A 27,615-nucleotide genomic window follows, 5' to 3' on the forward strand; every position below is an offset into this window, starting at 1 on the left:
ATAGGATACAAAAGTGCATTCATTCATTCAAATAAACACCTATAGTTGGCCTAATCATAGGTCTGGAATTTGAGCACATTTTTAGGATGGAGGTGAATAACGTTTTTGACGGCTAGTTCAACCAACAAAAAAAAACATTTATTTGGCATGTTTTGCTATACTATGTGATAGTGCGAACGTCTGTAGTATAAAGAAAAATATAGAGAATGAAATACCGGAAGGCCGATATTTTTTTCAACTAATAAAGCGAGTCAGGCAGGGCAAATTCAGATCGCCTGTCTACGGGCTTGCAGACTACTGTATACAGTGTTTTGCGATGCACCTGTTTTGTTGGGGTATGCTGATCGACGCAGAGGTCCGCCCCGGTGCACTTGTCCTTTCATTCTAATTGGTCCGACAGGGTGTGTATGCAAATTTTTAGCGACCCCTGCACCTGACTCTCCACTCCACTGAAGAATGCAAGGCAAAAGACAGCCTCCAAGAGCTATTTATTCAACAGGTCATCCTACTAGCACTCACTTGTTACATTATTGCGGCGCTGCAGACTCATCAATAACTCAGAGCTATATGATAAAGATGCCAAGGTCGTTTCTGGTGAAGAAACATCTCACTCATAAGAAGCCAAACTATGGAATTCTGGATTCAAAAGCAGACGGTACAGTTAATTTTTTTAATCTACTTCAATTATATGTTTCTATCATTGTGTTGTATATTCTCATCTACAGTAGTTCTATTAAAAAAAAATACCAATGTGAATGCCTTTGCTAATTTTTCTGTTGGCTATAACTTGCATTATTTCAGAAAATAACAAACATATAATTGTGTTTATTTTTATTCCATTCATAGCCCATTTTATTCTTTCCGTGAGTAATTGAACACAGTAGGCCTATAACTCAAACAATATGATAAGAGCATAGTCTAAAATTATGTTAGTTATAAGAAAGTAAATAATGATGGATTTAACTGATACCTTGAAAGAGGATACGACAAATGCGTTTTTGGAGTTTAGCAGGTGCAAAATCTGTCACACAAAAGAAGAGTTTATTATTAGTCCCTCGTGGGATCTGAAGGGTCCTATTAAACACGTTCAAGAGGCTAATGTAGTGCCCTCCGAGGCTCCTTTTACCCCAAAATGTGCCTTAAGTCTGTGTTTTTGTTCCATTTCACCCCTTAAAGCGAGCTAGCCTCTCACCCTCCCGTATTGAACTGTCAAAGATTACCATTATAGAGGAAAATAAAATATATGTGACTAAAATCAGATTATGATTATGATTATTTGTTTTGTAAGGAAATTAGAACCGTGCCAGTTGGCTATGCTATGTGAATGCATTGGAACTTTGGATGTTATGCAAATCGATATGCACAATACAGTCCCTCTGTTACTTTGAGACTGCTCCTAATATTGTAAATTAATGTCAAATATTTAACTATATGTTTTAACTTATTACTGAATTCAACCTAATTATTCTCATAGAGCATTGTTACAACATTTGAGTGTACTTGTAAAACAGTTTTAACATAAAATGGTATTTGTGTCATTACAGATCTCTACACCAGCCTGGTCCAGCCTGGGGTAGCCTGTTACATCCCCAGCACTCCTCAGCCCCTGGAGGGTTGGCTGCCAGGGCCAAGTCTCATCCCCACACCAGCCTCCATGCACTTTCCACAGGTAGACAGGCTGCCTTCAAGGGACACCAGCTTGTCACTGCATAGCTCAACACAGGAAATCCTCTACCCCCTGTCAGTGTCTCACAACAATCTGCTAAGAGACTCACACTCCGGACTTGAGCCCCTGGGAACCATGGAACCCCAGACCTTCCTGCTCTCACAGGACTTCAGACACCTGGAGGAGAGGGGCAGCATGCCTAATCCCCTCATGGGCCTTGTTCACTCTAGTGTTAGTCAGGAGCGCTTTGAATGCTTCGACTGCCACAAAGCCTACTTCACCTTCTCTGGGCTGGCCAAGCACAGGCAGTTGCACTGTGAGTGGCAGTGTCACAAGTACTTCAGCTGCAAGTACTGTGACAAGGAGTACGTGAGTCTGGGAGCTCTGAAGATGCACATCCGAACACACACACTGCCCTGCGTCTGCAAGCTCTGTGGGAAGGCCTTCTCCAGGCCTTGGCTGCTCCAGGGACACATTCGCACACATACAGGTACGGACAGCGATGTACAGCCGGCAACACTTTTCACCTTTATTCACCTGTTTCATGAATTGAGCTTGACTTAACACTATCCCATATTCAGTTACCCACTAGGGCTCTGAGTTTATCAATTCCCTTTTTTCAGGTGAGAAGCCCTTCTCCTGCCCACACTGCAGCCGGGCGTTTGCTGACCGCTCCAACCTCCGAGCACACCTGCAGACACACTCTGACATCAAGAAATACCAGTGCAAGAGCTGCTCCAAAACCTTCTCCAGGATATCTCTGCTCTCCAAGCATGAAGAGTCTGGCTGCTGCCCACAGTCCTGATGCCATTTACTGCCTGTGCTGCCCACTCTGAACCTGTTGCCTACTTGCCTAGGCTACGCCTGGTTCTACTAACATCAGACTTCTGTGTCCTCACAACGCACTGGAGAAAGACTGCTATTAGTGACACGGAGCTCTGACTACTGTATGTTTTTGGTCTCTGACATTTCAAGCTCATGAAATAAGCACAATGGACTGTGTCCAAAGACGTTCTTATGTCATATATTTGATATATGAAGTAGTTGTTTGACAAAAAAAAAGAGAAAAGTTATCGCATGCTGCCAAAAATACTTGAAATGTAAAAGCCTTGACGTTTTTGATTGTGTTATTGATGATTACCTGTGCCTTTTGAGGAAATGTATAGCGGGAGTATACAATTTTGTATGAACTTTGTTTGTTTAAAAACAATAAATACCTACTTTTGTACAATATGCCTAAATATGAAAACATGCATCATCATGGGAGACATGAACCACTGAGATGAAAGCACAAGCCCTTGTCTAAGTCAAGAAATATTGAAGAAACTCACTTTTCTAAAAATCAAAACAAAGACTGAGTGACTGCTGAAGAGTGCACAAGTAGAGTATTAGAACTAAATGCTAGCGCTTTCCTATCAGTGACCCGGCACGTTCCTACTTTACGACCATTTCTTGGCATTGTGAGATCACTGGCATACTGTAAATATCCTCATGGGCACACAGGAAACGAGAATAAAGCGATTAGGATAAACAGAAAACAGATAGTGTGGGTGACACCCCTATCCCCAGGCAGGGTCTCTCAGGGGTCTCTGAGACGGGAGCATTTAAATCACAGTCCCCCATTTTTCCTCAGCTAATTCATGTCATTTTGGACGGCAGCTGCTGATGGTGGATATTTTAAGAGTCTAAATAAAACCGTGATGTTTCCCATTTGTAATGGTGCATGGAAAATTCTTATTAAATATATCAGTTTATTGGCAGGTGGAGGGAGGCCAGCTGCATGCCGCTGTGGCGCCATGCCAAGCCATGCGGGAGGGGAGACGGTGGGGGCTTGGTCGACTCTTTCCAGTTGCTCAGCACAAGTGGAGCAGCTGAGTGGAGAGAGCTCCCTAAACACATGGCCTTTCACTGCCGGCCGGGAGAAACGCTGCTTTTCTTCAGCAGAATCCAAAACATGTCTGGCATGTGCCAAGGCACTCCAAACACGCGCAGGTTGGTGCAACTTGGCTGTCTGTTAGATGATTTGTAGAGTAGAAGGATGAATGGGGATTGGGTGCTGTGTTGGCACTGGCCGGCAATTAAATGTTTGTCAACTGTTTTACTTGTACACTGTTTCACATATTCGGCCACGGCAGCAATAGCCAGCTGTGTACAGTAGCTGCAACTGGAGATGGTCAACCCCTTTTGAACAATAAAAAGGTTGTTTTTGTTGTTGTTGTTATAACCACCACTCATTTAATAACAATAAAAAATTAAGAAATCCATAAAGGGTGAACAAATTAAAATATCTATGTGCTAAATGTTAAAATGTACATTGATTGCACATATTACGAATTGTCTGACAAATCAGGGTTCCCCAAACTCGTTTTTGTTTTTGCCCTACACAGCTAATTCAAACAATCAAAGCTTGATGATGATGAGTTGGTTATTTGAATCAGCTGTGTAGTACTCGGGCAAAATCCTGTGCTAAATTACCAAAATGTTAATATACACAGTAGGTTATATAGTTGTGGAAATAAAGAGACACCTGGACGTTTCTAAGTTGGGAGAGAAAGGGTATCTTGGGCCACAAAACCCATAACTTAGCAGGAAGCCCACGCATAGCAGAGCTCATCGAGCCAGGCCAGTGTTTTCAGGATGCCAGATCCCATGGGGCAGGGCTCTGGCACCACGGCCACAGCTCCCTGGGGTGTTGCTGGAGGGATTTTAGTGGAGACTGACATGGCATTCCTCAGCATATCCTGGCTGGAGCCGTCTCGGCCCATCCTTCACCTTTCTGACGCACTAAATTTATACCAACATTATTCTTTAGCTGCAGGATACCATGGACCCGGTCAACCATGGACAACTTCTACTACTACTAAAATTGTGGAGATCAATATGAATGTTACCGTTTCAGAGGTCTGGTAAAAATGTTGACCAGCCTTACTAGAAAGACCCAGAGGATGATGATGGTAAGACAAACACAAGGTTCCGGGCTCCAGACGTGATCTTGACCTCTGTCACCATTCTCCATGAAGTGTGCATCAGCTGACACAGCAGCAGCTCCTAACTATAGCCACTGTGACTCCACAAAAGACCCCTCTCGCCCTATAAATACCCTGTAGCCAGGGTAAGAGAGGCATGGACCTGATACCCTTACAGCAGCAGACGGGTCAAAAATAGAGGCAGTGTGGCTATTTCTGACCCAGTGTGAATTGGGCCTGGTCAAACTCTAGCTCCTGGGTTGGGTGGAAGAGTGGAACCTAGAGAGTTTCCAATGCTCTGCACGAGTCAGTTAGCTTTCTCCAATTCCATAGAGCTGTGCCTGTCTGTTTCCCTTTGGAACAATCCCTGGGCCTGATCCAGGGATTCGCCTGCCAGTAACCCCCCTGCTATTCTGCTGGATACAGCCACGCTCCTGCGATGATTTGATAGCATAAAGGTCAACGAGTTCCCTTCCATCGAGGTAGAGAAGGTGCTTTGATATTTCTGTCTTGAGGGTTTATGTTGATCAGTTGGCAGTAGTGATGGGAATCTACTGTAGATTAGTGGTTAGATAGTATTTATGTGCTTTGGATAAAACTAGTGACAGCTATCTCACGATTAGCTCATGTCACAGACCCAAAACATCACAGAAATCATGAAAAGCACATGTACTCTAGAGAAGAGAGTGAAGGAAGATAAATCAATTATTTGTCTGTAAAATGTTTGTTGAATGTCGAAAATTAGTCTGTGTTGCCGCCAACAGACACAAATGAAAATACATCCGTGTTGTATTTGAATATCATGGTCTTGATAAAAGCTCTTGCAAAAGTATTGTGGCCCCTTAGATTTATTCACATTTTATTGTTTTACAAAGTCCAATGACAAGTATCCCTATTTCAAACTGGTTTCCAATAGGCCAACGTGGCATGGGGTCATACAGTATTAGTCTATTGGAAAATCTGAATCAAAGAAAAGACCATTAAAAGACCATGAAAATACCATCTGGTAATAGATCCATTTAGAATAGCACTGTAAATTTGGGATAGTGACTACAGCCTTTAGACAAAAGAAGAATCCTGTATCTGCACCAGGTTTAAGATTTGTGATTAGCGAGTGGATCAAAGTTGACGCCTCTACCTACACCGACATGTTGCCATGGCAACATTGTCAAAGCATGAACGCCTGCAAGCTCAACTTGACTTCAGGGGATATCCAGCCGGGTCGTGTCTATTTGGATATTAATACAAATGTTAGGCCTATAAATACTGGATAACTTGTTTAGAATAAGCATGCCACTCCTCTATTGCTAGTATCATAGTAATACCATCCCAGTTGCCACTTATAGCCCCTGTGAAGACAAAGTGGGGCTATTTTTAGTCTATCCAGCGGATGCTATCTGGCCTGCTGGGATATTTTTGTGAACGACCTCAGCACAGCCTTGCACCGATTCAGAATATTTTCCACAGTGAGTGTTGGGCATTTATAAATATATCTCACTCCTGTAGCTCCCTGACACACTGCGTATTAATGCTATGTGTTGCGCTTGTTACCAAAACCCTGCCACTATATCTGCTGTGGACTGGGGATGGGAGGATTCAGGAGGGTAGTTATATCTGTCCACTTGTTGTGGAAAAAAATGTCCTGCAGGCCTGAACAGGTGCTGCTTGGTAACATTTAGCGGCCCGTCGAAATCAGCCAACGCCCCCGCCCTATTTTCCATCTGATATCTGAGATTGTTTTCGTCCAAGGGCTCCTGCTTGCTCACCACATTCGTTTTCCATGGCCTGACCTTTAACCCCAAAGTTCAAGTTGTCCCATTATTCAAAGGAGTCCATCTCCAGAGTGCATAGCGATAGTAACTGTGAAACACCAATATCATTTTCAACATTTGATTAATGACCAGCCAACAGTAAAGGTCCTGATGTTCCTAAATTATTTGGCTTAATTATGTTCTACTTACAACACATTGTATTTATCAAGAAAAAAAAGAAAACAATTGTGCTTGAAAATGATCAATTATCATGATCTGAAGTATAGTATCATTGGTAAAGATTATGAATATGTGTGTGAACATTTGATGATAATCAGATGCAGCTTTGTTCAACAACATTGTTTCATATGAAAGCTCAACAGACAGAAGGGTATTTCTGCATGATCCCTCACTATCTTTTCGATTTAGTCTCTTTGCCTGTATGTGTGCACTGCCATTCAATAACACACTTTCTCTCTGATATAATGGCAGAGGCCTGCACCTCATCAGTGGCTGACCCATGCCTGGTTCCCAGGCCCCAGTACGAGGGTGGATAGGGAGGGAAGGGGGTTCAAGGGCCAGGTGTTTTGGGGACAGCAGAGCACTGGGCTACAATGGTGGTCACTCTCAAGGGTGGAAGATTGTCGGGTGATGCACTCAAAATGAATAATCCCATATTTAATGACAAGCGGCAAGATGATAAACTCATTATTTTCACAACATATTATTTCGATATTAAATAATTAGATAGGTTGATTATGAAAAAACGCCAAAGCCTTCTTTCTTCGTTATAAGAAAGGTCATTGTAGTGTCACTTGTCATTTCTTTCTCTCGGGGTGAGTGTATTTTCTTGACTGTTTTCACACTCTGTGACACCAGTCATCATTAAAACCTGCATAGAGGTGAAACACAAACAGAGGATCTGAGCGATAACAAACGGGTAATGAGGAGAACGTTTTGTCAACCGGTCTGAATAGTGTGTGTGGAGTTTGAAAGGTCTTTATAACCAAGCCTCAGTTATATTAACATAACACAACAAACACCACCAATCCACAGCTCAATCAAAACATCCTCCAGTGTGGCCCAGGTCACAGGGGCTGCCCTCTGCTCTGTTTACACTGTGGTTAATTGGACCACTTCACTTTGAGTAACTAATGTGTAGGACCCTCGTGTCGTCTTATAACCTATCCTAGACTATAGCAACACCTCCACACTTGCTCAAAACACAAATGCCTAAACTTAACATCTGGACAAGGCCATATCCATTCACCTGGCACCCAGCTTCTGTTCCATGTAGAAACGTAGACAATGACATTATTAATAGTGCCAGGGGGCTAATCACAAGCAACAGAGAGAAATTATTGTTGGGTGAAACGTTTAAAGTTCTGACACCAGTCCAGGCCCCACCACAGAGTAAAGGTCTGAGTGCGAGAGCAGTTTAGCTTCAGATGCCGCCCCCGGTCTCCAGACACCACACCGGTTTGGAGGCTCTGCATGCTCAGCCGCCTGTCTTCCGTCACCTCGGCGCTGCAGTGTTGTCACAAAGGCCTCTGTCGCCTTCCATTTTAGAGCACCTCCAAAGACAGGCATCTCCCTAGCAACCAGTGGTTGTTTACAGGCCTCTTGGGTTCACAGTGAGCTCTGGGTCCCCCATTCTTCAGTTGAAAAAGGCCCCCACTAAAGGAGATTGTAAGGCCTCTATTCACTGCCAGTAATTACACGTTGTCCCCAAAGTCTCACACCACCCTGTGTACTCTACTTGTTACATACTGTCACGCCTTGGTCATTGTATTTTGGGTTTTCGTTATATTTTTTGGTCAGGCCAGGGTGTGACATGGGTTTATATGTTGTGTTTCGTATTGGGGTTTTTGTAGTATTTGGGATTGCGGCTGAGTAGGGGTGTAGCATAGGTTTGGCTGCCTGAGGCGGTTCTCAATCAGAGTCAGGTGATTCTCGTTGTCTCTGATTGGGAACCGTATTTAGGTAGCCGGGGTTTCACTGTGTATTTCGTGGGTGATTGTTCCTGTCTCTGTGTAGTGTTCACCAGATAGGCTGTATTAGGTTTCACGTTCCGTTTGTTGTTTTTGTATTTATTAAGTTATTTCATGTATCGTCGTTTCTTCATTAAAGAACACGAGTAACAACCACGCTGCATTTCGGTCCGACTCTCTTTCGACAAACGAAGAACGCCGTTACACATACCAGCAGAAGACCGGGATCTTCTCCTGACAATACTCCTGATTAAAATTACATCTCTAATTTCAGGTCAAAGATCACAACACAGTAAATATGTCACCCATTCAATGTGAAGTTAGTCGTGGGGGTATCAAATTCAAAAATCTAGCGACAACATATCAGGAAGGAAAAAGAGAGAGTGGGATGGGTCAGTGTTTTTATTGAGGGAAAGAAAAATCTGCTACAAATACAATATCTTATTAAACTTCAAACAGTGTTATAACTTGAATATCCACATTGTTATTACTGGTATTATTACTTTTTTTCAAGAATGCATAAATCACATTTAACACACACAGGCCCTGACAGTAGGGCCAAAACCCCAGGCTGGGTCTCTAGGGTACAGTGGCCCTGAAGGAAACGTCCTGCTTCAAGTGACTGTAGCGCAGACCCCCCTGGGGAGGACAATATCAGCCTGTGTCTATACTGAGTGACATTACATACACTCTCAGGGCAGCCAAGTCCTGGGGGGCAGTCAGAGACACAGGCTCTGTCTTCTCTGATTGCTGTGATACGGGTCTATATGGCAGTCTATTTCCTGTCAGCCTTACCAAGATTAGAACAGACAGTCTCAGTAAGGCCCTCTTGAGAAAAATGACCCAACAAAGTTCATACAAATACTTTCCTTTTCACTGTCCTGTTTTTGGAGTTTTTGGTGTATGTCTTTGTTGCAGGTGGTCTATCAGTGTGTGACCTGCAACATTGAGTTTATTTTACAGAGATTGGGCTGGTTTTGACCACAAGCAGGACATTTGGGATGATGATGCACAGTACAGTGGCATTATGCATGGATGCAACAGTACACAAAGAGTGAAAAGTATACATTTGAGTTATACTCCATACAAAATCTACATTAGGCTACAGCTCGCGAACGCTGATCTAAACACACAATACCTTTTACCTTACATTTCTAAAATAGCATCATTATTAGGTAGTAAAAAAGGCTGAGTAAATGATTAAATTAAAGATGCGTGACAATTCCTTGGTGCCCCAGAAGAAACTCAGGACTTCTCATGGTGACGACAGTTTTTCTCCAATGGCTACAGCTGTCAATACTGTGCCACCAACCAGTACATTACATTTAAAACACCGAAAATATAACATGTCGATGTCTTTCAAATAAGGATGCATTATCTCCAGGAACACTTCCGACTAAGCCGAGAGTCCATTTTGATTTGCCACACTATTGTGCATCTGGGATGGTTTTCTCAGTTGATTTTGCAATCTATACCCATCTATAAAATATTAAATGACACAACAGACAAATACATTTTATACCAGCCCAGTACTCCAAAACAACATGTTATGACTGAGATCATTTAACCTTCCCTCTGCTCTTACACAAAAACAGCCACAACTTACATTATCATCCACCATGAAATGGGACACATTGGAACGAATTAAAGTAAAAGAGAAAAAAAAATGACACAAAATTCCTACCCTTCAAAATATATTACGGAATTAAAGTGCAATATTTCAATGCATTGCTCTGGGAAAAAGATGTAACTTGTGAAACGTTAGACCTAAACCTAAATGTTGCATTCTCTACCGTATGTACAATTCCCCTCGGAAGCAAGGAAAAACACAAATGGACAGACCATTATACTTCTACTCGTCAGTCTAGTAACAACTCATCACAATACACAATACCCCACATAGCCTGGTTCCTCTCTAGGTTTCTTCCTAGGTTTTGGCCTTTCTAGGGAGTTTTTTCTAGCCACCGTGCTTCTACACCTGCATTGCTTGCCGTTTGGGCTTTTAGGCTGGGTTTCTGTACAGCACTTTGAGATATCAGCTGATGTACGAAGGGCTATATAAATCAATTTGATTTGATTTGACAATATCTTCCTCCATTGCTTGCTATATAAAGAACAATCAAACCAGTTTCCCAGGCTTATAATTGGACATTTACTTCGGGGCAACGTACTTTCATAATTGTATCCCTTTGAAGCAAAGTGCCGCGAGAGAAATTGATCTCATAAGATTGAATATGCAGCTGTTCTGAACAGTTCTGTTTCAATCCAACTTGAATAATTACTGCGCTATCAGAAAGTGGACGTCTTTAACAAACCTTTGGAACATAATGATTCAATATGCCGTACACATTCCAGGCCTGTTACAAACAGATTTTCACAGCTCTGATGACCAGTTTTGGGGAGACCCCACTGAGATTGGAGCAGTGCGGATCCTGATAGGTAAATGGCCGAGGAACAATTTTGTTCCACGACAACAATTAACATAAAACTGGACTCTTATGGGACAGCATCCAACTCAACCACAAGGATAGACTTATCCAACAGTACTCACGTCATAATATTGCACTTCTCCTAGTGGGCACTAAACCAAACAGGTCATATATTTAGTCAACACATCTTCACAATACTGTGAATGGGTATAAACATGATGACTTGGAGTAACACTGACTGAAGAACATGGCTTTGAATGACTATTGCCAGGTCTATTTTGACACTGGGGCGCCCTCTGGTGTTTGAGAGCGTATTACACATGGGCTCTAAGCTCCTGCTAACAACTGATGCCAGCAGTACAGTACCAACGGGTACTTAGAAAAAGGTGGTAAAACAACGAACACATCTCCAATAAACATGTTTCTTATTGTTAGTACACCATTTGAAACTGGGACATTTTCCAAAAATATATATTTTTTATCTTGTCTGGTGCTTCATAAAAATATCAGCAGAGCGAATAATGAATGGAGTACTACAATTCTGTTTCTCAACTGTGAAATAAGAACAATCTATAGTTCAATTGTGTAGAAAAATGTGACAAGTGCAAGTATTCACACAAACTCTGAATACAAAAGGGGATAGTTTGAGAGTTTGTTTTGATTCGCGTTGCAAATGTTAAGGGTGTGTTGTTGTCGTGATGGGGATGTAAGAATGTCCTCACTCTCTGTGTTCAACTGGTCATGTCTAGACTGTCACCCAGCAGTAAGATTATCACACTGAGAATGGGGTCAAGCCATTCAACTGTAGTCCCTCAATCAAAAAGCCATCAAACTTGAGAATAAACTTGAACAGAACTAATCTGTGGTACTTTTACCAGAACGTGTGTCAAGTGATGGCATTTTCCTGGAGTTTGAAAAAGTTTCATTCGAACAGTGAAAAACAAAGAGTAAAATAAAATACCTTAAATCATTACTTTTGGGAAACTTCATACTTACTGCAGAATAACAACAATGTCCATGCTGTACTCACTGGTTTACATTGCAGTGGTTTTAAATTGCAACATTTATTGGGAGGCCAAGCTCCCCTCCTCCCAAGTATACAGGAAGTGAAGGGGCTGCTGCCGGCTGAGAGTATGATGTAATGGGACGAGTTAAGCAGGTGAGCAGAGTGGATGAAGGGCCAGGCAGAGGATCAGGGACAGGGTTAGGAGATAATCTCTCTGTAGCTCTCCCAGAGTGGGAGTCTTGGCCAGGGCCAGGTCCTTCCAAACGTTCCCTGTGAGGAGACAGTGGAGGGGGCTGGATATGGGGTGGATCCAGAGAAAGGAAGAGAGCTAGTGGGGTGTCGGGATGGAAGTGAGTCCCCAGACAGCAGAATGGGGGACTCAGAGGACTCTCAGTTCTCTGCCATGGAGAGAGCCAGGGCTGCCTGTAGTGCCGCCTCTTCATCGATACTGTAGTCCTGTAAACACAGAGTCAGACAGTCACTCACTTTAACATTTGATTTGACAGGACAGGGCCATGGCTGCCTGCAGTGATGACTCCTCGTCAATGCTGTAGTCCTGCAAACACAAAGTCACACAGTCAACCACTGAGCAAATAATGCCTGACACCAAATAAATAAAGCAGACTGCTTTGAGATATGCAGTGCATTCATGTTACAGTACTAGGATATCACAGAGACAGTACTAGGATATCACAGAGACAGTACTAGGATATCACAGACACAGTACTAGGATATCACAGACACAGTACTAGGATATCACAGACACAGTACTAGGATATCACAGACACAGTACTAGGATATCACAGACACAGTACTAGGATATCACAGACACAGTACTAGGATATCACAGACACAGTACTAGGATATCACAGACACAGTACTAGGATATCACAGACACAGTACTAGGATATCACAGACACAGTACTAGGATATCACAGACACAGTACTAGGATATCACAGACACAGTACTAGGATATCACAGACACAGTACTAGGATATCACAGTGACAGCACTAGGATATCACAGACACAGTACTAGGATATCACAGACACAGTACTAGGATATCACAGACACAGTACTAGGATATCACAGACACAGTACTAGGATATCACAGACACAGTACTAGGATATCACAGTGACAGCACTAGGATATCACAGACACAGTACTAGGATATCACAGACACAGTACTAGGATATCACAGACACAGTACTAGGATATCACAGACACAGTACTAGGATATCACAGTGACAGCACTAGGATATCACAGACACAGTACTAGGATATCACAGACACAGTACTAGGATATCACAGACACAGTACTAGGATATCACAGTGACAGCACCAGGATATCACAGACACAGTACTAGGATATCACAGTGACAGCACTAGGATATCACAGTGACAGCACTAGGATATCACAGAGACAGTACTAGGATATCACAGTGACAGCACTAGGATATCACAGTGACAGCACTAGGATATCACAGTGACAGCACTAGGATATCACAGTGACAGCACTAGGATATCACAGTGACAGCACTAGGATATCACAGTGCCAGTACTAGGATATCACAGTGACAGTACTAGGATATCACAGTGACAGCACTAGGATATCACAGTGACAGCACTAGGATATCACAGTGCCAGCACTAGGATATCACAGTGCCAGTACTAGGATATCACAGTGACAGTACTAGGATATCACAGTGACATTATTGACAACAGAACTGCTCTAGTCCTATGTAAAGAACAGACGACACAGAGCCCAGACCCCAACCCTTATCCTCACCACAAACGTGTCGTAGGAGAACTTGTGCCGGTGGAGCAGGTGCTGGAGGAAGTTGGAGCTCTTGTAGCTGGGGTCCCCCCAGGGCATGGCTGAACATACAGGACACACCTGGAGGCACACCAACCAATCAACAACCCTGTCATTACCTCACCAGTACACCAAACCAGAATGCAGTAGAATCTCTTGCAGTGACATCAATGTCGCGTAACACTTCATATCAGCACATAAATGGAAATTCAGACTAGGACAGAGTCCATAGTTCCGACTATGACAGTGTCCATAGTTCCGACTATGACAGTGTCCATAGTTCCGACTATGACAGTGTCCATAGTTCAGGCTATAACATAGCAGACTGACCACTTTGTTGGGATCGTTGCGGTGGTTCTCCATACAGTGTTTGACCAGCTCCTGTTGGTCCAGATTGCGGGCTCCACAGAACGGGCATGAAAAGGTGGAGCGGTTTGGAACATTACTGCAGGCAGGGAGAAAACACACGTTTAGTAGGAGCCATAATGGATACAACATGGGTACGCATCACACACAAACGTTGCCAGACACACACTGATGGTGTGTTGTTGTCTGTGTGAATATAACCCCAAAGTCTGAGGCCCAGTTTCCAGACATTAGCAGGATGCCAATCATGTCCAGCAGCACACCTGGAAGGACAGCTGGTCTGTGTGGGCATGAGGGTCAGGAAGCAATGTGCTGCAGTGACATTTACGCTAGCCGAGCCACACACACACATAGAATAGGGTCCTTAACAATGTGTTCATTAACTCACTGCTTCATCAGCACCACACCAAGACAACAGGGCCTATTCACACACTACCCTCCACAGCTGACCAGGGGCAGCCCATTAGAGTCCCATCAGACTTAAGGTTGACAGGTCTCTCAGGTAGGACACAGTCTACTAGCTAATGGGAAACGTCCATTTGACAGACGTCTATTTGATAAGCCAATAAGGGTGCACACTATACTGTAGACTTAATGGAACAGAAATGTCCTCAGAAAAACTCCACAAAATATACAAACCAACCATAATTGCAGCCTTGGGCAAAAAAAAGAAGTGACAATTTAGTCTGAATAATGACTTTCTGACAAGTAGAAAACACCAGCAGATGGTCCACTGTGTTTCCTGGGCCTTCGACTAGATGAGACTCTGCCTTTGTGGTGCTGGCAACATCGCCCAATTAAATTGTGTTTTGGAATGTGGTAAAAACAACAACCCTGAAAAGACACAGATAAGCTGTTCTGTGTTCCAGATGGTCACTATGGACGTCACAGAACCTGATCACAGTACTCTTCCTCAGACTAGTAGCTCAGTGCTTCTAGCACACGTTGGGAGTGGGACCTCCTCTGGCTGAGTTGTTCACAGACCCTCCAGACAGAAAGACCCTATCCCAGGTATTCCCAAACTGGGGTATGTAAAAGTGTGATTCATATTTTAATTATTTTTAAAATTTCTCTTCACATTTTCAAATTGTCCATTAATAAGCCACGGGAGGTTTTTGGAGCGAGAATTAAGACAACCTTCGAGTAGTAAGACATGTATAAAAGCAAGATACCATTAATTAGAATTAAATAGAGCGAGACAGACAGAGATTACCTGGGAATGGGCTGTGAAGTGGGGACCACAGGCACAAACTTTGGGCAGTTGGCCATCTGTTCCTGGACCTTTGTGCAAGAGGAGATGTGTGACCTCATTTTGACCAGAGACACCTGGAGCCCGCCAGTGGAGAGAGGATGAGAGATGCCCCCCCGGGCATAGAAAGAGAGCGAGACAGAGGAACAGGAGAGCGAGAGCGAGAGAGACAGAGGTCGAGGAACAAGAGAGCGACAGAGGAACAGGAGAGCGACAGAGGAACAGGAGAGCGAGAGAGACAGAGGTCGAGGAACAAGAGAGCGACAGAGGAACAGGATAGCGAATAGAGGAACAGGAGAGCGAAAGAGGAACAGGAGAGCGACAGAGGAACAGGAGAGCGACAGAGGAACAGGAGAGCGACAGAGGAACAGGAGAGCGACAGAGGAACAGGAGAGCGACAGAGGAACAGGAGAGCGACAGAGGAACAGGAGAGCGACAGAGGAACAGGAGAGCGACAGAGGAACAGGAGAGCGACAGAGGAACAGGAGAGCGACAGAGGAACAGGAGAGCGAGAGAGACAGAGGTCGAGGAACAAGAGAGCGACAGAGGAACAGGAGAGCGAGAGAGACAGAGGTCGAGGAACAAGAGAGCGACAGAGGAACAGGAGAGCGACAGAGGAACAGGAGAGCGACAGAGGAACAGGAGAGCGACAGAGGAACAGGAGAGCGACAGAGGAACAGGAGAGCGACAGAGGAACAGGAGAGCGACAGAGGAACAGGAGAGCGACAGAGGAACAGGAGAGCGACAGAGGAACAGGAGAGTGACAGAGGAACAGGAGAGCGAGAGAAACAGAGGAAGAGGAGAGCGAGAGAAACAGAGGAAGAGGAGAGAGAAACAGAGGAAGAGGAGAGAGAGAGAGACAGAGGAACAGCAGAGAGACAGAGGAACAGGAGAGAGAGGTAGAGGAACAGGAGAGAGAAACAGGGGAACAGGAGAGCGAGAGAAACCGAGGTAGAGGAACAGGAGAGAGAGACAGAGGAACAGGAGAGTGAGAGAAACAGAGGTAGAGGAACAGGAGAGAGAGACAGAGGAACAGGAGAGAGAGACAGAGGTAGAGGAACAGGAGAGAGAGACAGAGGAACAGGAGAGCGAGACAGAGGAGCAGGAGAGCGAGACAGAGGAACAGCAGAGAGCGAGAGAAACAGAGGTAGAGGAACAGGAGAGAGAAACAGGGGAACAGGAGAGAGAAACAGGGGAACAGGAGAGAGAAACAGGGGAACAGGAGAGTGAGAGAAACAGAGGTAGAGGAACAGGAGAGAGAGACAGAGGTAGAGGAACAGGAGAGAGCGAGACAGAGGGACAGGAGAGCGAGAGAAACAGAGGTAGAGGAACAGGAGAGAGCGAGACAGAGGAACAGCAGAGAGCGAGAGAGACAGGAACAGGAGAGAGAGACAGGAACAGGAGAGAGAGACAGAGGAACAAGAGAGGGTGAGAGAAACAGAGGTAGAGGAACAGGAGAGAGAGAGCAAGACATGCTATTAAGTGAATAAATGGGCAGGGAGATGTTTTGAGAGTGTGTGTGAGTGGTAGTGTGTATGATCAAGTGTGCGTCTGTACAGTATGTGTGTTGGACAGAGTGGCAGGCCATAGTAGTGTAGTTCACCTTCTTGCTGCAGCCCCGACAGGGGGCCTTGTAGTTGGACAGCTGTTTCTCCACACTGGAGGACCTGTCCACCTTCTTTGGGTCAAAAGGCATGCGGCACAGAGGGCAGAGGGGAGAGGTGACCTGGAGACAAGGCTGCAGACACTCCCCACAGAACCTGCACACACACACACACAGAGACCAAGTGGCAGTCAGTCGTTGAATGATACGTAAAGTCTAAACACAAAGTGAATCAGAGCAATTATTTGGAGCGAGTGTCCCCGAAAAATGTGTGCAACGTGGGCACCGCTGGGTGCTGGGCCAAGGTGGGGCTTTGAAATGCCCCTGTGGTGGCATGCAAACAGGCTGAGTGATGGGCAGTCACCTCCCATGATGACATGAGTCAGCAGTCAGCACTGCCAGGGGGACCTAGGGGGGGGCTAGCATAATGCAGGGAGGGAGACATCAGCAAACAGAGGGCCCAGAGAGCTGGTCCAGGGCTGGCCGCGAAACCTCCCCTGACAAATGAGCCAGGGGTTTATACTGCCAGAGTACTGAATCATTGCGGATTTTTACAGCGCTGCTGGATGCTTTATGGCCCTGTCAGCCTGACGGCGAGCGGGTAGGGTAGGGAGGGGTCAGATATGTAAGGAGCCATGTTGCACTACAGAATTCAGATCTCGCTGCATAGCCACAAACCAGTCTTGGTTCTAACTTTGCGGGTCTACCACTGTTCTTCTCTTTCGGCTGGTGACCAGAACTCACCGCTTGTGGAAGAAGCCGTGCAGTCTGCCCTCAGGCAGGCTAACCAAGTGGCTAGTAAACTCAACACAGAGGAGCGCTGCATAGCGTCAGTCTATTAAAGTAATGGCCCTGTGTTTAAGCACCTTAGTTATCACATTAGCATGGGCCTAGTTTTCATAGCTAAACATCTCTCACTTCACTCCATCCATACTCAACCAGCTACATGACCCATGTGACCTCCTCTGGAGTCACTTCCTTCTTCCCAGTCACACAGGAAACCCCGAAACACTGCCAGTCTTTCAGTCAAAATGCAATCTAGTCAAAACATGTTCATAATATTCACAAACTCTGTTGTTTTCCATCCGCCCAACAACACTGTTGAGCTGAGAAGTGGATGAAGCACAGCCTATGTGCCTACATTAACATTCAAAATATGCTAATAAATTAGGCCTCGTGAGTAGGCCCAGACCAATTCTCAAGAGTCCACAATACTTGGAAAGACATTTCTTTGAGAAATTATACATGAGTGCGGAGGCTGCTAATAATATTCTCTGGGGCTATCATTGCCTCGTATTCAAAGGTATACTTAGCTAGCCTAGGCTATAGAACTGCAGCACATCTTAATATCAGAGCAGTACAAGTCGTTTGCCGTCCTTTTCTACTACCTTGCTAAACCAATAGCATCATGAAAGACGCTGGCCAAATGATTGCTACAATGCTGACACGAGGATCCAACAACATAACCTGTTACTGTGTGTGTGTGTGTGTGTGTGTGTGTGTGTGTGTGTGTGTGTGTGTGTGTGTGTGTGTGTGTGTGTGTGTGTCTCAGCTAGCATAAATGTCCCTGGAGCACATTGCTTTCTGAACCTCATGTCAGAGTCAGTTGCTCCTTGAGGTGTTGTTCGAAGTGCGGGCCTGTGTCTACCCTGCAAAGTGTGGTGTCTATCAGGTTAGATCAAAATAACGTTTGCAGTCTGTCCTCATGCCTATTCACGTTCCCAGACACTCCAGAAAACGATCCCAAAAACCTATTTATAGATCAATAAAAACACATAGGTGGGAGGAAGGGACTCAAACTTTTTTGCAGCTCCCAAACAGATCGTTCGGGGACCCGTTTGATCATCTGAGATGTAGTGAAGCTCTCCGTCTGGACAGTGATGAAGGACCGTCTCGGGTTGATACCGTCTCAGAGACTAGAGAGACCAACTTGAGAGGAGCAGCACTGAACAAAATATTAAAACAGCACTGATGAATACTAAGAGCCCACAGTGCTAAAACACCATCATTTTGGCCTGTCACACTGACAGACAGACAGACGTAAAGACAGAGTACAGGACTGACAGAGCCACGACAGTGTCGAACTACAGCGGTCTGCAGGACATGCAGTGAGCAACACGAGCCCCTTCAAAATGCTCATCTCCCTCTCCTGCAGAGTACAACTCCTCCACATAAACGTCTGTGGGGAAACTTATCGCCATATCAATGAAATACAAATCTGTCCCAAGTACCCCAGCGGCAGCAGAGGTCTTTCAAAGTAAGCATCCGGAACGGCTTGTAAGCCAATTTATCTTCTAGCCTCGTCTGTCATCACTTGAAAGATGCCTGGGTTTAGCAGACTGCTATTAGACACTTAAATCACTGCCACTGTATTTAACATTCAGACAGCAGAACGCCACCACCTGCAGGCTCTCTCACACACACACACACACACACACACACACACACACACACACACACACACACACACACACACACACACACACACACACACACACACACACACACACACACACACACACACACACACACACACACGTCTAACTGAGAAGGGGCTAAAGAAAGAGTTGTGGTCAAGTGTGTGGTGACATGGGAGTGACAAACACTCAAGGGTGAAAATGGCGTTGTTGATATACTGTTCTGTACTGCCTAGTTGTACACATTTTGGCCATGCCCAATATGCTTCCTGAGTATTTACATGAAATTCTCATCCATAGATAAAAGACATGGCAGTTGCCTAATATTTAGAATATGACACGGGAATGTGATTTTGGGGCTACCTAAGGGAGGTGTTAAAGGAGAGGGTGAGGAACGGACTATTCCCCCAGGAGTCAAAGAGAGTCACCAAAGAGGCCTAGCTTTGTGTAAAAATAGTGCCATCTCCCCATTAGAGAGCGATAGCGAGAGAGACATTGGCCTCGCCTGCCGCCACAGCGCAGCACACACCTGGCCCAAGGATACCGGGATGACTTGCTGATGCATATGGATTATATGATGACGTATGGTGTTATAAGGAGAGAAGCTCCATAACTGTGTATGTTTGATCTCCCCTCTCCACCTCCCTCCCTGAAGGAATGAGGTGAGCTGACCATATTTCCTGTGCAGAGAATGGAGAGGAAGCCTACGTGGAGAGACTTGCTGCCAATTCAGGAGCTGCAGAGGTAGACTAATTAGCGCAAATGAAGCCAGGTGCTACTAGAACACAGAAGCCTCGGGGGTCGGCTCCACGCCATCTGCACCTCAGCTCAGTTCAATCTACTTCTCAGAACTACAGGAAAGTAGACACTGCAGAGCATAGAGGAGGAGTAGGAACTCATGGGTGTTTCTCCCCCTGAACAGACACAGGCTTCCACCTTAAAACAATCGGATTTAACAGAGAGGGGAGGGTATGAGTTTGCGAGGGCCTTTCACACGTTCAGCAAGTTTGACATGCCAGAACATCTTTACATGTGACTTTCAGAAGCTTCGTTCTCCGCTGAAATGAGGCTCTTCTCACACGCCGTCAGATGGGCTTGTCACTGTAACGTCACAGGACAGAATTAAAGGCGTGACATCACAGAAAACCAGCAGCAGAAATGAGGGAAATCGTAAGGCTAGCCTGTATAACCTCCTGCAGTATCAGAGGAGACTACCGCCCATTCCAGACAACCCCTTGCTTATACATCCTCTGCCAGCCCATTGAAACACATGGCTTACGTGACACTCCACTGTTAGAGGGGGTGGGGGCGAGGACAGTTCGTTATGACATGACACACCTCAAGGTTCTCTCAGCTGGACATCCTCTGAATGCACCGTAACACCAAAGTTACTGTATCTCAACGCAGAAGGAAAAGCTTCAACGTGCAAGAGAATCGCTCCCATGGATCTCAACAGTATAGCCTAGAAGACTGTAGTAGTGGAATGTACATCATTGTGAGCACTAGGAATGAAAATCCAGCAGTAGGCTAGGTTGTGAAACAAACATTTTTCACAGCGAGTGTCACGTGTGCTCCCTCTCCGGTCTCTAGGTCACCAGGCTGCTCGTTATGGCGCACACATGTCACCATCGTTACGCGCACCTGCACGTCATCAGACTCACCTGGACACCTCAGCGCACATTGTTACAAAATAAACGCCTCGCCTAAGGGAAGTATAAAGGATTTTATATATTTTTTTGTGTCAGGTGAAATGACGTCGGGTTCGGGAGCCGCTACAGGCTTTCATTCCTCCGCCGGTTCGCCAGGCTCCCCTGCCATAGCCGGTTCGCCAGGCTCCCCTGCCATAGCCGGTTCGCCAGGCTCCCCTGCCATAGCCGGTTCGCCAGGCTCCCCTGCCATAGCCGGTCCGTCATGCTCCCCTGCCATAGCCGGTTCGTCATGCTCCCCTGCCATAGCCGGTTCGTCATGCTCCCCTGCCATAGCCGGCTCGTCATGCTCCCCTGCCATAGCCGGTTCGTCATGCTCCCCTGCCATAGCCGGTTCGTCATGCTCCCCTGCCATAGCCGGTTCGCCAGGCTCCCCTGCCATAGCCGGTTCGCCAGGCTCCCCTGCCATAGCCGGTTCGTCATGCTCCCCTGCCATAGCCGGTTCGCCAGGCTCCCCTGCCATAGCCGGTTCGTCATGCTCCCCTGCCATAGCCGGTTCGTCATGCTCCCCTGCCATAGCCGGTTCGTCATGCTCCCCTGCCATAGCCGGTTCGCCAGGCTCCCCTGCCATAGCCGGTTCGTCATGCTCCCCTGCCATAGCCGGTTCGCCAGGCTCCCCTGCCATAGCCGGTTCGTCATGCTCCCCTGCCATAGCCGGTTCGTCATGCTCCCCTGCCATAGCCGGTTCGCCAGGCTCCCCTGCCATAGCCGGTTCGTCATGCTCCCCTGCCATAGCCGGTTCGTCATGCTCCCCTGCCATAGCCGGCTCGTCATGCCTTCACTGGCATAGCCGGCTCGTCATGCCTCAGCTGGATTGCCAGGCTCCCCTGCCTCAGCAGGGGTCACCTGTCCGCTCCTGATTCCCGGGATCGTCCCTTTGGTTGGCGTCCTGCGGCTGAAGCCACGCGTCGGGGAGGGGGTACCGTCACGCGTGCTCCCTCCCCGGCCTCTAGGTCACCAGGCTGCTCGTTATGACGCACACCTGTCACCATCGTTACGCGCACCATCAGACTCACCTGGACTCAATCACGTCCCTGATTACCTTCCCTATATATGTCACTCCCTTTGGTTCCTTCCATAGGCGTCATTGTTTCTGTTTCTTGTTGTGTATTATGTTGCGTTTACTTATTAAAACACTCACTCCCTGAACTTGCTTCCCGACTTTCAGCACACATCGTTACAGAGAGGAAGCCAAGAACAGTCTCAGTATTGGCTTAAAAATATCCACCTGCTCTTTGTAGAAGAACCAAAATAGATCTGAGGACATTTAAGGACTGTTTCTGCAAATTATCATCTGCATGAGAGGCAAAACAAACCCTTCAATTCTGACACTGTACTGAGACAACTAAATGAAAGACACTTAAGTCAGCCTTTCAGGCTGCCGCCCACCCAGGAAGGACGGTTCAGCTAAAGGTATCCTGATGCAACATCAGACCACACAAAGTGCACCATCAGTTTTCTGCCAGGTTGCAATGCCAATCGTGCTTGGCAACAGTCTTTAGTAGTCTACTGTTTTGTGTTGTTGCTGCTACAATAGTTAAACAGTGTATTGCCTTTCCCACAGACCCATTTAGCAGAGTGGAGAGCTGATTAGAAAGCCATATTGGCCAGAGGAAACAGACTTCAAATTCAACAGTGGGATCCATGCCAACGCCACAGGAGGCAAAGCAGGTGCACGAGTCCGTGTGTATGTGATTGTGTGCAAGTGAGACTGCATGCTTAAGCAATTCATGCACACAGTAGTGTAGAAGGTAGTGAGTGAGTAGTCTCCTCCATGGCCTGGGGGAGCAGTAAGAGGCTCTCATGTGAGATCTTTGTTCAATCTCCCCAGCAGCAGCTGGGCTAGAGCAGGGGAGAGAGAAAGAATGGAACGAGAGACAGCGAAATGTATGCCGCCACACTGCATAGCTGAGTGAGAACGTGAGAATGCAGAACAACCTTGAGGGAATAAAATCTCCTGTTTTGCTCCTTTCCTCCCTCTCTCTCATCGGGCAAACTTCATCAAATCACCCCAGACAAGGAGGGAGGTTTGGTAGGAGTCAGGCTGCCTTGGATTCAGCCCACTAACAACACCACGTGGGGAAGAGAGGGATGGAGGGAGAGAGATACAAAAAAGAGAGAGTAGGCGAGGGACGAAGCTTAGGTAAAGGCTTTGAGCAGGTGTTACTGGACGGTTATGCTGATGCACACTGTATGAGATGCACCCATTTCTCCATTGAAGCTTTTGTCTTACGTTCAAGAGAAGATTGGGGTAAGGGGTTGAAACAGCCAGATGGAGACTTTACCACTGAGTGGGATACAGATTAGGTCTGGCCTCTGAGGTTTCAACAGATTGGGCTTTGCGATGAAGACTAACGTGCTCTGGAGAGTCTGGGTGTCTGAGTGAGATAACGTTGGGATTGTGGAGCGGCCCTTTGGGGGGAGGGATTTGGAATTGACTAAATGATATACAGTTCCTATCTCAAATCAAATTGTATTAGTCACATGCGCCAAATAGGACAGGTATAGGTAGACCTTACAGTGAAATGCTTACTTACGAGCCCCTTAACAACAATGTAGTTTTAAAACATCCGGATAAGAATAAGAAATAAAAGCAGTAAAATAACAATAGCGATACTATATACAGAGGGTACCGGTACAGAGTCTATGTGCAGGGGCACCGGTTATTTTAGGTAGTATGTACATGTAGGTAGAGTTATTAAAGTGACTATGCATAGATGATAACAACAGAGAGTAGCAGTGGTGTAAAAGGGGGGCAATGCAAATAGTCTGGGTGGCCATTTTTAAAATGTATTTAATTTATTTATTTTTACCTTTATTTAACCAGTCAAGTCAGTTAAGAACATATTCTTATTTTCAATGACGGCCTGGGAACAGTGGGTTAACTGCCTGTTCAGGGGCAGAACGACAAATTTGTACCTTGTCAGCTCGGGGGTTTGAACTCGCAACCTTCCGGTTACTAGTCCAACGCTCTAACCACTAGGCTGACTTGATCTTATTCATAATATTGTCTATAATGCTGATAGACCGGAGTCTCTCAGTTTTGTCCAGGGCAAGGTAATACAGACACCTGTTAAAAGTCATCTCATACCAAGATCATTGGCTAAAAATGAGTTGTCCACATGGATACAAACCCGTGAGTCACTGGAGGCTTCAGAGGAGAGGACGGCTCATAATAATGGCTGGAATTGAGCCAATGGAAAGGTATCAAACACCTGGTTTCATGTGGTTGATACCATTCCATTGACTCCACTCCAGCCATTATTATGCCGTGAGTAGGCCTTTAGCGTCACCATGACAATGAGGACATGTGCGTGCAAGTGTACTTTTCTACTCAGCTCTGAGTGTGTGGTAGTGCAATCATGACAACAGTGTGTAATTCCATCATCCCCAGCCCTGTTTCTCCCGCTGGATTACATCCATGTACATTCCATGCTTCAAGTGTTATTGTCAGGATAATAGCACAGACAGGACCTTTAGTTCTGGGTTCAACCAGAACCACTGACCTCAATAATGAGGTTTAATAGAAAATACATTCATTCTCCCTGTGGTTATTTCTATAATTAGACTGACTGCATGCATATGTCCCCAAATGAGAGTTATATGTCCCTCACTGGCACAATGCTGTATGGATACAGAGCAGAGAACATTTTTTTGTACTTAAGAGACAACGACATGACCACTCCTAGTTGAATTAACGTTAAACACAAAATAAAAATGTACAGCATTAGCCCATATTACACAATGTCATGTTTTCTACACACTTTCATGGGTGTTGATATCTGCTTGGACACCAACTCCTGACGAGGAAGAGGATGGCTCGCGTAAGTGTTAACCTCAGCAGTGGTGTGTGTGATGTGAGATGTTGACATCCACAGAGCCGACCTCACACAGAGCGGACTAGCCTACATGCATGTCAGATAGAAGTGAGCCACAGAGAGGAGTTGCTCTGAGTACCTCACCCAAATGTCATCAGCAAACTCAGTACTGCTGGTGGGACAGGCTAACAGACAGCCACACAACAAACAACATCTTGAGCAGACTATTCAATCCACCCACCAGACCCACATTACACCACTTCCTACAAGACAGACCAAAACAATAAAAGATGAGGCTCTGAGGTCTGTCTGACTCACGTCTTTAAATGAGCGGCCATATTAGCGCTCCCACTGTCAGAAAAATGCAATCCTCAAAAGGGCAGGGGGAACGGTTTGTTTGGAGAGTGACAATGCAGTCAGCTTCAAGTCAACCCTACAAATTCATTCCTGTAGACACACAGAAGGTGTCAAAAAGGAAGAATAGAAGGGAGCTGTTTTCTGTTTTCAAAACGCCAGTCATCTTTAGTGTTGACAGCACAAGAATGGGCATCAAGTTGCCCTCAAAAAATAACATTTTAGAGTAGACCTAGACCTTTTCTGTGTAACTGTTAATGATGCAATTCACAGGAGGCAAAAAAACACAGGCGGTGTTACTTTGGCTACAGCCCTACACAGATGTTCATTCGTGTTCAGATTAGGGGAACTAGGCACAATTGGTCAATAACGGGTGAAGATGTGGCTCCTCCAAATAGCTTTTTAAAACTCATTCAAATGGCTTATAAAACTGGAGCATTCAGACCCCTTGGTTTTCAACCTTGTGGTGTGTGTTCCTACCAAAACAAGTGTGGCCTAACGATTGTAAAAATGTGTCTTATTGAGGAAAATTAATGCCATGTTCTCAACCTAACTTTTCCAACCACTATTCAGCGAGCTTCCTTTCACAGCTGCAGTCTTTTCGTGTACATGTGAAATGCGAATTGATCACAGTGAGAGAATGGTGCAGGCAGAAGCTCCGCTCAGTGTTCCAGCTCTGCTCAGTGTTCCAGCTCTACTCAGTGTTCCAGCTCTACTCAGTGTTCCAGCTCTACTCAGTGTTCCAGCTCTGCTCAGTGTTCCAGCTCTGCTTAATGTTCCAGAGGCAGCACCTCACAGATCAAAGGCACCTCTCATGTGCCACACTGAGGTTACATTACCCACGTTCCCGAGGACTAGTCAAGGACATTGTGGCAAGCTTATGCAGTGGTGGGAAACAAACATGAAAATAAAACATGAATAATTCGGCTTATTCTCTGACGGAGTGCTAAAACGCTACAGAAACATGATAGATCAAACAATGCAATGAGCAGGATCCAAAACATCCCATTCAACATTTGAATATTGTTGTTTTCACATATCCTAGTGCTGGCTTAAAGTATACAAAACGGTCGTCCTCTTTTCGACAACATGTCTCATTTTAGCCTAGGCAGCCGATCATGGGCACCATCTAGTGGCCACTATCGGCTGCCTCGGCTAATCTAATTTGTGTTGAGTTAGCCACGCATTTCCTCTGTCTGTAGCTATTACGTCTTTATTGTGAAAAAGCTGTTGTCCAACATTTCTCATCAAATCCGCTATAAAAGCTTAGTTAATATTTTACGTCGATATTGCGTTTCGAGAGGCACTGAACTACCACCTAGCCCGCTTTGTTCTACTGTCTGAGCTCCCTTGCATTCACTTTGGCAAGTTGACATCCCAAGAAAAACAATAACATTATCCCTATCCCAGTATCAGTGACGTTTTTTCTATCATAGATGTGCCATGTTTTGCTGTGAATCATAAGCATTTTATAACAAAACCGTTACTTTAATTGACAAGCAAAAATAAGATTGACAGCTCAGTATCTGCAGACTGATAAGTGACAACAACTAATACAAATACGAGAGACTATGTGCTATATACAATAGCACGTTGTTGTTGTTTAAGTGAGAGACTTGTCTGAGAAGCAAGAGATCACAAATCCGTCAACTTACGTGTGGGCACATCTTCCAATGGTGACAGGTTTATGATACACTTCCAGGCAAATTGGGCAGGAGAACTGGCTCTCGAGACTCTCGCCAGTGGCAGCCGCGGCTGCCCCGTTTTGTTGATGCTGCCTGAGCTGATGAGTAGCCGACACAAAACTGCGAAACATCGCCATCATGAACGAGGATCTTGCTCGCACTTCGTTCTCGACTATGGCTGCAACTACCTGGGTGTATTCACATCGAGTATTTTCATCGATTGTGCACGATGGACATCCTTCGTGTGAATAAAGCGTATGAATAAAGCTACCCAACCTATGAACTGTTTGTGTCAAATAATTTAGCAAACAGACACTACATCAGTCCGCTACACAAGCGCTCGAGGGGACACGCCGAAGCACGAAAGAAGTAAACATTACAAGACAGTGCTGGTTCTCGAGAGGACCCGACCCGGGCGCGGAGCAGATTATTCGATCTTCAAATCATTTTGATTTACATACAACTGACCAAAATATATCCAGATTATTAAAAGATCGGGGAATTTGAACAACTGCACGTTCAGTGCGACTCTCACTAACAAGCCGTACAGCTACAACAAAAAGATTACGTTTCTGGGCATTGAAGTCTCGTTCACGATGTCACCAATTCAGTTTACAGCTGCTTCAAACTACAGTCCCAGAATACATTGTTTCATTGTTTTGTAAAATGTTTACGTTATTAGAGTTATAGTTTTCTATTTTAAATATGTGTTGCAACATTGATTAATGTGATACATCCACAAAAAGAACAGTGATCCAACCACAAAACGCTCTTCACATGACTATGGAAAT

The 27,615-nt window shown here is 45.4% G+C and overlaps 2 protein-coding genes across 3 annotated transcripts; one reads left to right on the forward strand and one right to left on the reverse strand.

Moving 5' to 3' along the window:
• The first annotated feature begins 408 nt into the window (after positions 1 to 408).
• Positions 409 to 2,910, forward strand: LOC118362788 (zinc finger protein SNAI2-like). The gene is made up of 3 exons (XM_035743407.2): positions 409 to 655; positions 1,545 to 2,156; positions 2,290 to 2,910. The coding sequence occupies exons 1-3, from the start codon at positions 457 to 459 to the stop codon at positions 2,469 to 2,471; spliced, it is 993 nt and encodes a 330-aa protein (XP_035599300.2). The 5' UTR covers positions 409 to 456; the 3' UTR covers positions 2,472 to 2,910.
• Positions 2,911 to 8,758: 5,848 nt separating this feature from the next.
• LOC118358678 (E3 ubiquitin-protein ligase RNF166) lies at positions 8,759 to 27,503 on the reverse strand. Of its 2 annotated transcripts, none has more exons than XM_035736625.2 (6): positions 26,795 to 27,503; positions 16,845 to 17,001; positions 15,206 to 15,318; positions 13,957 to 14,071; positions 13,600 to 13,707; positions 8,759 to 12,265 (listed from the first exon to the last, which is right to left on the reverse strand). In XM_035736625.2, exons 1-6 carry the CDS (start codon positions 26,962 to 26,964, stop codon positions 12,200 to 12,202), a joined length of 729 nt encoding a protein of 242 aa, XP_035592518.1. In that variant the 5' UTR covers positions 26,965 to 27,503; the 3' UTR covers positions 8,759 to 12,199. The 2 variants fall into 2 exon arrangements, with proteins under 2 accessions (XP_035592518.1, XP_035592511.1); XM_035736618.2 differs by having other exon boundaries at positions 8,759 to 12,365.
• Positions 27,504 to 27,615: the final 112 nt, after the last annotated feature.

This window comes from Oncorhynchus keta, chromosome 2, assembly GCF_023373465.1.
Source record: "Oncorhynchus keta strain PuntledgeMale-10-30-2019 chromosome 2, Oket_V2, whole genome shotgun sequence".
Classification (NCBI taxonomy): domain Eukaryota; kingdom Metazoa; phylum Chordata; class Actinopteri; order Salmoniformes; family Salmonidae; genus Oncorhynchus; species Oncorhynchus keta.

What these genes read in the sequence shown, in the direction of transcription:
- LOC118362788 (XM_035743407.2), top strand. Translation starts at nt 457, where the DNA reads ATGCAAGGCAAAAGACAGCCTCCAAGAGCTATTTATTCAACAGGTCAT. An exon ending in TCTGGATTCAAAAGCAGACG is followed by an intron (nt 656 to 1,544) that starts GTACAGTTAATT and finishes GTGTCATTACAG; the next exon opens with ATCTCTACACCAGCCTGGTC. An exon ending in ACACATTCGCACACATACAG is followed by an intron (nt 2,157 to 2,289) that starts GTACGGACAGCG and finishes CCCTTTTTTCAG; the next exon opens with GTGAGAAGCCCTTCTCCTGC.
- LOC118358678 (XM_035736618.2), bottom strand. Translation starts at nt 26,964, where the DNA reads ATGATGGCGATGTTTCGCAGTTTTGTGTCGGCTACTCATCAGCTCAGG. An exon ending in ATTGGAAGATGTGCCCACAC is followed by an intron (nt 17,002 to 26,794) that starts GTAAGTTGACGG and finishes GTGTGTGTGCAG; the next exon opens with GTTCTGTGGGGAGTGTCTGC. An exon ending in GTCGGGGCTGCAGCAAGAAG is followed by an intron (nt 15,319 to 16,844) that starts GTGAACTACACT and finishes GGCGGGCTCCAG; the next exon opens with GTGTCTCTGGTCAAAATGAG.